The sequence below is a fragment of the Calidris pugnax genome, unplaced genomic scaffold (genome assembly GCF_001431845.1).
Source record: "Calidris pugnax isolate Ruff unplaced genomic scaffold, ASM143184v1 scaffold38, whole genome shotgun sequence".
Taxonomy (NCBI): Eukaryota; Metazoa; Chordata; class Aves; order Charadriiformes; family Scolopacidae; genus Calidris; species Calidris pugnax.
In genome coordinates this window covers 19606496-19616280 of record NW_015090995.1, presented here as the reverse complement: position 1 = coordinate 19616280, position 9785 = coordinate 19606496, and the positions used below count along the sequence as shown (strand labels likewise).

Below are 9785 nucleotides of genomic sequence, written 5' to 3'. Positions count from 1 at the left end.
CGTGGTGGTGAGGGGCTGGATTGCCAACGTGAAACAATGGTTTCCTGAAGAGGAGCTGCCAGCCTGCCCTCCCCGCTGACGAACCTCTGCCAGGATCCCTGCTGTCACATTTTCCACCCGGTTTCTCCCATCAGGGTGCCGGTGACTAGCAACTCTCAATTTCCTGGGTTACAGCACAAGCCAGCTAACCTTCTGGTGATGTTTTGTGCTGGGTACCCAAAACTGGAGCATTTCCCCATCTTCCTTGCCAAACCTGGCAGCCCCTCTGAGGTTGTCGTCAGCTCCAGTCTCCCCAGCAAGGTGTGTGTGATGGAGCCGGTGACGCGCTCGGAGTTTCCGGCTTTACCTACAGGTTCTTCTCATTTCGGCGAAACAAGTGACTGGTGGCTATCCAGAAACAGCTTTGAAGAAGTCTCATCTGCCAGGGACAGCCAAGGCTCAGGAATAGCTGTGCAAAAACCTGCTTGCTGCGCTCTGCATCACTCATTGCTGTGGTTTCACACATTATCGGCTGCCTCTCAGTCCTGACACTCAGGATTCGGGGAAAGTATCGAGTGATGACTTCTCATGTCATTTGGTTTCTCATGTAGAGACTTCCCCCAAACGTTAACGTTAAATTTAGAGGAAACTCTGAAGAGCCCTGGAAAATGCCGGTGAGCACCATGGGGCTGCGGCATGGGGCGAGGACTCTGGGGAGATCCTCGCCGTGGTCTCGTGGCCCTCAGCTGTGTGGGGTGTCCTTGGGGATGTCCACCACAAAATAGCTTTCTGCCTGTGGCAAGCTCCTTGTGGCAGGGACACTGTAGAAGCTCAGTGTCAGACCAGACCCCTGTGAGGAGGCCAGGGTTGGTCTTTCCAAAGAGAATGCCAATTTCAAGATAAAAAGGACTAAAACCAGTGGGTTGGCGGTGCCTGCAGGCTGTGTGTGGGCTTGGTCCTGAGCACAGCAGGGTTGCAAAACCAAGGGACCAGGTCCAAAACCCAGTGATGCCGAGGGGATCCATCCCCTTTTGTGACCCAGCACGGTGCATCCCCATCACTGTTTGGATCACCCCACTGCTGCCAGGAGGACGCTCCTGGTGGGGCTGGAAAGCCCTGGTGGGCTGGACAGCAAGCATGTTGGCCATGTGAGCTGGAGACATCCTTGACATGGAGGGGTGAGAGTCCCCGTGACAGTGACGTGACTCCAGAGAACCAGTCAGGGCCTTGCCCATGGGCTGACCTCTGCCCGGCCACTGAATTGCTGCCCACAAAGACCCTGGTGCCACCCCACGTTTGCGATCTGGATGCTATATTTAGGAAGAGGGTTGACCTGCCCAGGTCAAAACTCTTGAGTTGGCTGCAGAGATGTTTGTGCTTTGTTACCAGCTTCTGCATCTGCAGCTCGCAGCGCCCTAACCACACAGGACAGGATGCGAGAGAGTGGGTAGGCAGCAAAAGCAAAGGCTGGACTCCATCCTGCAAGGCTCTGAGCAGCCCCGACGAGGCGCTGAGAACCCTCCTCTCCTGGGGCTGCTGGGGAGCAGCGCCCTGCTCAGCACCCTGCTGCTTCTAGCAGGATCCAACCCTTTATTTGCTGCATCTGATAAGAGCCTTGCTTTTAGCGTGCTACTTTCAAAACAACTTTTTACATGATGGCTTGATGACTGCCTTCAAACCAGCAACCTGGCCTTCCTCCTCTGTAGCCCAGCAGAAACCAAGATTTATCCTCTTTACATGGAGAAAAGGAGGCTTGTTCCTTGCTCTAACCTGTGAGGACCCCTCTGCATTTACCCGAAATTATTTTATCGGTGGTGCATGGCCACACGAGTGTTGGATGCCTGAAGAGCTTGGGGGCAGGACCTCACCTCTCTGCTGCCAGCTTGAGAGGTTTGGTGGCATAGAGGGGACATGGGATGCCCAAAGTTGCATAGAGGGGACATAGGTTGCCAAAGTTGCATGGAGGTGATACTGGGAGGTCAGCAGATGCCAGGAGTGCCCAGCATCCCACCTGCCATCCCTAACAGCCCTTTTCATGCCTAAATATATAGATATGGGTAACATGGGTAAGTGGGGACAGGGCTTGAGGTGGCTTGTGCCCTTGGGTGGAGGGGCAGCATCTCACTACAGTACCAAGAAATCTGCTTAAAACTTGTCTCTCCAAAGTGATGACCAAGCACCAAGTCCCAAAGTCCCGCTGTCCGAGCATCAAAGCTGTGCCCCATGAGGGTTCCAGTGCCCATAGAGATGCTCCTTTCTCCAAGATCATCCTGGCTACTCCCTCTCTCCTCGGGGGTCCAAGGGAAGGCCAGAAACCAGCACAACCTGCCTGCCTCAGCCAAGCATCTTCACTGCAAAGTCATCCTCCTCATGAAGGAAACAGGGGGCAAAAAGCCTTTCTTCCCCTTTTGAGAAACCACTGACTTTCTGAACACTTCCCAGCCCCTGGCAGCCCACAGTGCTGCTCAGCAGCTCTGTCCGTGTGTTCGTGGTCTTCATTTCTTTTAAGACACGTTGCCATGAAACTTTCATCCCCAGCAGGAAAAAAAAACATCGGGGCACAGCCTGAAGTGTTTCAAGGGCAACGATGAATACATGGAATATGAAACTCTCTCTGCTTCTGGTAGAACGGTAAGAAAGAGCATGGAAGTGCACCAGAGAAGAAAGCCTAGGCAACCTTTTCTCTTTTTTTTTTTTGTTGTGGGAGACGGTAGTGAACAAACCTACCCACTACGAAGAGTTTTTTCCAGGAAGTGTAGGTTGCTGCAACCTGTATCCCTTGAGCAGCGGGCGCTCGCGCAACAGTTCTCATGCTACTTGCCAGCAGCACATTTGAAGGAGCCCCAGCAACGCGCCCGCAGGATGAACGAACCCTACAGCCCCGCGACGCCCCGACCCATCGGCAGCACCTCGCCCGGCACCATGAAAATGTTCATGGGCTTCCTCACTGTATTTATTGTAGCACAGATGATTGGGACCGTACTCTTCTGCTTGTATCTTCACATGAAGATGGATAAGGTAAGTTAAGTGGAGAAGTAAGGTGGTCTCGGCCGGATTGCTAACGCGGTTTGCCTTCAGCCACGGCGAGGTGTGCTCACCAAAAGGATGAACTTGGTAGAAGATGATGCTGGCCGCTGCATGGATGCCCAAGCGGCATTTATTACAGCCATATTCTCACTTCTGCTTTAATTTGCCACTGAGGAAGAGGATCTGTTCCCTTCACTAACAAAATGAGAATGGATCCATCAAGAGGAGCCGTTAATAGCAAGCCTGGCAGCCCATGGCCAGTCCGGGGAGAGGAGAGTGTGGCTTAAACACATAAGTAGCTATTTTAGGCTCCTCGGTGGCTTTTTTGGTGCCGTAGCACTTGGCAGCACTGTAACACTAGTGGTGAGGGTGTGGGGTCCAGAATTTATTTTATTTTTTTAGTATTTGCAAGTGTGAATTTGACCAATATCTCACTTCAGATGCTGCCTTTCTGTTTCGGGAAAAAAAGAGTGGATCTCAGTCTTTTGGGTTTTTTTGAGTGACACAGTATCAGTGATCCTGTCCCATACGTGGGACAATATTTACTAACAAAATTAAAAGCTGAAATGTTGTTTTTGAGATTGCCACAATGCTGAAAATCACCGATCTAAAGCTACTTTCCTCCAAACCAAAAATTCTACCGGCTAAAGAAATGAAAAGTGTCTGAGACCCAGAATGAGTTCTCCTTACCTCATACAGTGCTAAGGTCTTCATTACTGATTTTTAAACATGTTTTCTCAACTTATATTGAAATTTTAGTGGGTGTCTGCGGATTTTCAAGGGTGGAGAGCAATCCTGAGCTAGTCCAGGGTTCAAAGTCAGGGAGCTGGAAGGGGACTTTGCTGTAGGGGGGTTGCAGCCCAGGGCGAAAGGGCAAGCAGAGGGAGTGGAGTGAAATGGGGCTGAAAAGGGATGTGGTGGAGGATCAGAGGCAGCTGAGGAGCAGTCCCAGGTGGCAGGAGGATTTCAGCTGCCTTTGGAGATGTGACGGCTTCAAACCCAACCTTCTGCACCCCAGTGGTGCCTGCGCTGAGCGCTCTGCCAGGCTCTGTGTCCTCATGCCCATCTGCACTTCTCTTTACCATTCAGCCAACTGTTAGGTTTTTACAAAAAAATGAGTGTAATTTCAAAAATCAGTATATGTGTGTATATATAAATTTATTCTTTTTTTTTGGCTTTCTGGTTGGTTTTTTTTAAACTGAAGCTCTTGGTAGGATTCAGCCCCAACCCACAAGTCGTTTTGGCCCCTTGGCAGCTCTTTTAGTCAATAGGTTAGTTGGAAAAATGAAAACCCACCCAGCGTGGGGAGGAGTGGGCACCCCAGTTGCCTGCTGGGGCTGGTGGGGGGGGCAGCAACAACAAGCTGCTCACTGAGATTTCTCCACCACTGTCTGTAAATGCAAAGGGGTGGATATTTGCCACCTGCCTACTGGAAAAGGCAGAGTGGGAAATTTATATTCGTGATAAGGGTGATAGAAAACAGGAAGGGATGCTCAGCAGTGGTCCTCTCACCCGGTCAAGCAGGGTCAGCCCCGGGGGTGCAATTCCTGGTGGATCAAAGGGGTGGATATTTGCCACCTGCCTACTGCAAAAGGCAGAGTGGGAAATTTATATTCATGATAAGGGTGATGGAAAATAGGAAGGGATGCTGAGCAGAGGTCCTCTCACCCGGCCAAGCAGGGTCAGCCCCGTGGGTGCAATTCCTGGGGGATGAGGGTGCAGATGTTGTGGCGGGTGGCTGGTGGGAGCGCTTGGTACCCGCAGTGTCTCTGCCCGGCTCATCCTGATGCTGAACCACCAACCTTGAGCTCTCCAGGCTGCAATTTATCGTGGCTCCTCTACCAGCCATTGTAGGTTTCCCACTAACATCCCATTCACCCTCTCTTCTCTCCCCCGCCGGCAGATGGAAGAGGTGTTGAGTTTAAATGAAGATTACATCTTCCTGAGGAAAGTACAGAAATGTCAGACAGCAGAAGGTCAGAAGTCGACGTTACTGGACTGTGAAAAGATTTTAAAGGGCTTCCAGGATCTCCAGTGCAAGGTACATGGTTGCTGGGTGGATAAAGACACTCTTAAAGGTGGAGGGGGGCTCCCAGGTGCACACACAGCTTCACCCCAACCTTTTCTTTAAAACCATGGGTGTCTTTTACTCTGGCACTGTGTAGCCCATGCCTGTTTTTACACTATATTCTTTTTACACTGTATCTTTTACACTGTATTGATACCATTGAAAAATTCCATCCATTTTTTTCTCAATGGTCAGAGCACGTCCAGCTGTGGCCAAGGGATGCTCGGGGTTTTGCCGAGGGAGGGATGGATCTGCAGCCACCCTGGCTCTGTGCTCTGATCCCCATCTAAAAATCATTGATTTTCTGCTGTCTGGCACCTTGTGCTGGATGGCTGGGAAGATGCTCGTGGCCACCTGCCCCTGGGAGCACTTTTATGCCCCCTTTGCCCAGGTGTCGATGACAGTGCAAAGCTCTGGCCAGGCAGCACGGCTCCCAGCCGCCGGTGAGGAGGATGAGGATGCTGTGCAGAAGAGCCAACCTGCACTGCAATGTCCTTCTGGTGCCGCTGAGGGCTGCCCAGCCAGGGATGAGGTGCCCTCAACCTGCCCAGCCCTTGAATTCACTGTTTAGGAGGGACTGTTGCTGGTCAGAGCAGGCAGGAGAGGGACATTTCTTCCTCGTTTTTGGTGCATGATGCCTCAGCTGGTAGAAGGTGCTGGAGGACTCTGGGGGTTAGGGTACCCTCTGCTGAGAGCTGGCAGCACCAACCTGTGCGATGGCCAGAGCATCCTTCACACAGAGGCTTTCAAAATCCTTGACTTGTACATCTTTAAAAATAACACATATGTTTTTGCTGTGTTTTTTTCAGGATGGGGGAGCCAGCAAGGAGCAGCCCAAGTTTGAAATGCAGAGAGGTGAGTTTCCAGGTGCCACTGGTGGTTTGTGGGGGGCAGGAGGAGTAGCTTGGTCTGGGAAGGGGTTTCCTTCACTCTGCAACACCCACCGGTGCCCCAGGGCATGGCAGGGGGGCAGGGGGACAGGGTTTGGAGCATCCCCATGGGGGTAGGACTGTGCACGGCATGGGGCTGGCAGAGGGGGGCACTGGGCATGGCTGTCTCACCCAGCTCTGGGTGACCTGTTGCCTGAAGTCGGTGAAAATGAATCCAAAACTAAATCCATGGTCTTTTGACGTTGCAGGCCATGAGCATCCCCATTTGATGCACAAGAACGAGACGTCTGTGGAAGGTAAGGAGAGGGCACATCCAGGTCCTGTTCCCACAGTGGGCAAGGTGGCACAGTCACCTCTGGGGGCTTCACCTCAGAGGGGACTGAGAGTTTCTGCTGGGCAGAGGCCAGATCCTGCCTCACTCAAAGCTGGGGTGGGGTGGGGGGGTATTTTGGAGACTGTGTCTCTGAGCTGGATTTGTCCCAGAGAGGACAGAGAGGGGTGGGAGGTGCCATGGTCCCTGCAGAGGAGCTGTGGTGCTGGGAGGGGATGGTGGGTCCCAAGCCATCGATAACACCGACCTTTCCAAATTGCAGCGGAGAAGAGGCAGCCGATCGCAGCCCACCTGGCAGGTCAGAAGAGCAACAAGGCAGTCTCAGGTAAGACAGACCCTCTTGGCGTTGCCTTGACCAGGGAGCCAGTGGGGAATGGCAGTGTGCGTCCCCCGGCCAGACCCAGCAGTCCTGCTCTGTGGCTCTGCGAGGGCAGGGACAGGGACAACACAACTCCAACGTGAGAGCATGTCCTCGAAGCACAGCAAACCTCCCAGTGGTCCCATCACCACGTGAACCTGTGCCACACGGGTTGCAGGCATCCCATGCTGGGTGTCCTCAGTAGACTTACGTGTGCCTTCCTAGAAACCCACTATGATGGCTTAATCTTTATGTTGTTTTTTTTTAATGAGGGAAGAAGTATTTCTCTTCATATTGAAGGCAGGCAACCTCTCATGCTTCTTTGGGACTCAAAAAGCAACGCTTTTGCTCTCCTGGCCATGGCCTTGCCGAGGTGGTTGCCACAGGAGAGCTCTGGCATTGTACCTGCTGATCTAACCATTGGTCCTGGTAGCAATATGGGCTGGCTGGTGACTTTGCAGTCGCACCATAAATAGCTCCAAACTGATTTAGGCAAGTTGCACTTACAGCCACGGCCACCGTTTAAGGTTTGAAAGGAGGTTGTAGAGAGGTGGGGATTGGTCTCTTCTCCCAAGTCACAGGCAACAGGACAAGAGGAAATGGCCTCAAGTTGCACCAGGGGAGCCTCAGATTGGATATTAGGAATAATTTTTACACAGAAAGGGTTATTAAGCCTTGGAATGGGCTGCCCAGGGAAGTGGTTGAGGCACCATCCCTGGATGTATTTAAAAGACAGGTTGACACGGTGCTTAGAGACATGGGTTAGTGATAGTTTTTTTATCAGAGTTAGGTTTATGATGGTTGGACTAGATGATCTTAAAGGTCCCTTCCAACCTAGACGATTCTATGATTCTGTGGTTGAGGAACGCCTGAGTCCATTTGCATTTGTGCATCCCTCTGCCCAGACCATGGCTGCTCTCGCAGCTCCATCCCCCAGCTAAGGATGTCTCTGAGCTAAGGGACATCCTGCAAGAGCAAGGATTACCGAAGGGAGTAAGAGTTTGCAAGGTCAATCACTCAAATCTGGCAAGGATTTCGCAATCTGAGCACGTTTGATTTAATTCTGGAGTAACTGCCAGTAATCAGCAACTGCTCTTTCCATCTCTGACGCAGCATTTCACCCAGAGCTCAGTCTACCTGTGGAAAGCTTAGTGTTAGATAAGATCAAAGGAGTGAGAAACTCGCTGCATTTTAAAACCCCCTGCTTAAGCACTTGCTGAGCCTAGAGAGGAGGCTGAAATTGCGCCAAGAGCAACAAGCTGCCTGGAGCTCAGCTCTGCACCTTGGCGGTCGAGAGCAGAGGAACCCTCCTTGCGGGATGCTTGGGGATGGACCACGGGCTGCATGGCTCCACCAGGACCACCCGTGCCACCCCACTGCGGGGATTAGGGCTCTGGGCTGGGATGGTCAAACCCGTTATTCCCCATGGAGCTGGGTTGCTCACCCCTGATGCTCTCACAGGTGTCTCAGGAAGGTCCAAAATCCCTCCGGGAGGTCATAGCTGAGCTCATCCCCCATGGCCATGGATTTCTGGTCTCTGTATTGGCTTATCTATACCGGCTCCAGCAGGAGTACATGTTTACAAGCTGCTCTGATGACACTGATAGTGCCCCAAAAGCCATGTCAGAAGCAGGTCTGCTTGGACAGTGGTCCTGCCGGTGGGAGGCAGAACTTGCTACCCAGAACCCTTCCATCTCTGCTCCCTGCCAGGCACCAAAAGATGGTTATTTGCCTTGCCAAAGTCTTGCCTTCTCAGGAGGCCAGGTGGACTTTGGAAGCACCCAGTTCAGAAAAGCTATGTGCCCTGGGATGGGTACCTCTGAAGACAGGAGCTGCAGTGTGTTTTGGCAGTGCTCTGAGGGTTTGGAGGCTGTGCTACCAAAAGCCATAGAGATAGCAACCCTACAGGGGGGTGACATGGGGGTGTTTGGCCCATGGTGGCAATTGTGTGCAATCTTCCCCCTAAACTTTTCCACTTGGTTGGACGAAGGAAGTAAAATGCTCCTCTGCTCTCATAATCCATTCAACAGTGGCAAGGCCAGTGACCAGAAACTGGAGTTAAACATGTCCTGGTCTCAGGGATGGGGACCCTGTTGGGCTGGGGATGTGTCCTGGGGTGGGCAGGACCCACTCCCACACCCTGCAGCAGACAGAGGCTGCGATGCCAAACGTCTATGGGGTCTCCCCACAAAATCAACCTGCCAAAATCTCCTTCTCCCAGCTCATCTGCCATGCTTTCCCCCTACAGTGCTAGAGTGGAAGACGACGATGTACGGCCCCATGAACAACAAATCGATATCCTACCAGGACGGGAAACTGAAGGTGAAGGAAGCAGGGCTCTACTACATCTACTCACAAGTCAGCTTCTGCACCAAGGCAGCGACTTCAGCACCCTTCACCCTCTATATTTATTTGTATCTCCCCATGGAGGAGGACCGGCTCTTGATGAGGGGACTAGACACATACAGCACCTCCACATCTAGCTGCAACCTTCAGTCTATCCGTGAGGGAGGTGTCTTCAAGCTCCGGGAAGGCGACATGGTCTTTGTCAACGTGACAGACTCAACGCGAGTGAACTACAACCACGGCAGCACCTACTTTGGCATCTTCAAGCTGTAGTGAGGAGGGGGCTGCCCCGAGCTGGGGGTCCAGCCCCACTTTGTTGAGCAAAGCAGCTTTCCCTGTTTCCCGTATTTATGTTCCTCTGCCTCTTTGGTTTTCTTGTTTCTTAATTTGTATATTTTGTTATTTATTAATGTGGGCCAAGGGGCCCTGAAAACACGAATGGAACAAAGTATGAAGCTGTTGTTGTTTGCACTTTGCTTTCTTCTTGCGTTGCCAAGGGTTTGGTACGTGCTGGTGTTGTGTGGCTGGGTCCACCATTCCCCACGCACCTGGCAGGGTGGATGTCCCCGTTATGTCACAAGAGCTTTATTTAGCAAACTCTACCATCAACATTTCTTTCCTAAGAATGTAGGATGGCTCAGGGTGCTCCAGCCAAGCTAGGCTCATACATATCTCCTGTACCAATCTGCTTACAAAACACCAACGGAAAAACATTAAACGGCTTAGGAACGTCTCCTCTAAAGGAATCAATCAACCAAGTACTGTCCTTAGATGATAGCTGCTGGT

The 9785-nt window shown here is 51.9% G+C and overlaps 1 protein-coding gene across 1 annotated transcript; it reads left to right on the top strand.

The window, feature by feature from the left end:
• The first annotated feature begins 2787 nt into the window (after positions 1-2787).
• Positions 2788-9356, top strand: CD40LG (CD40 ligand). Its single transcript, XM_014954999.1, has 6 exons — positions 2788-2997; positions 4910-5047; positions 5884-5929; positions 6213-6260; positions 6558-6620; positions 8902-9356. Exons 1-6 carry the CDS (start codon positions 2842-2844, stop codon positions 9270-9272), a joined length of 822 nt encoding a protein of 273 aa, XP_014810485.1. The 5' UTR covers positions 2788-2841; the 3' UTR covers positions 9273-9356.
• Positions 9357-9785: the final 429 nt, after the last annotated feature.

Bases quoted from the DNA above. Each gene is read 5' to 3' on its own strand.
- CD40LG (XM_014954999.1), top strand. From the start codon at position 2,842: ATGAACGAACCCTACAGCCCCGCGACGCCCCGACCCATCGGCAGCACC. The intron at 6,261-6,557 runs GTAAGGAGAGGG...TCCAAATTGCAG, and splicing joins GAACGAGACGTCTGTGGAAG to CGGAGAAGAGGCAGCCGATC. The intron at 6,621-8,901 runs GTAAGACAGACC...TTCCCCCTACAG, and splicing joins GAGCAACAAGGCAGTCTCAG to TGCTAGAGTGGAAGACGACG.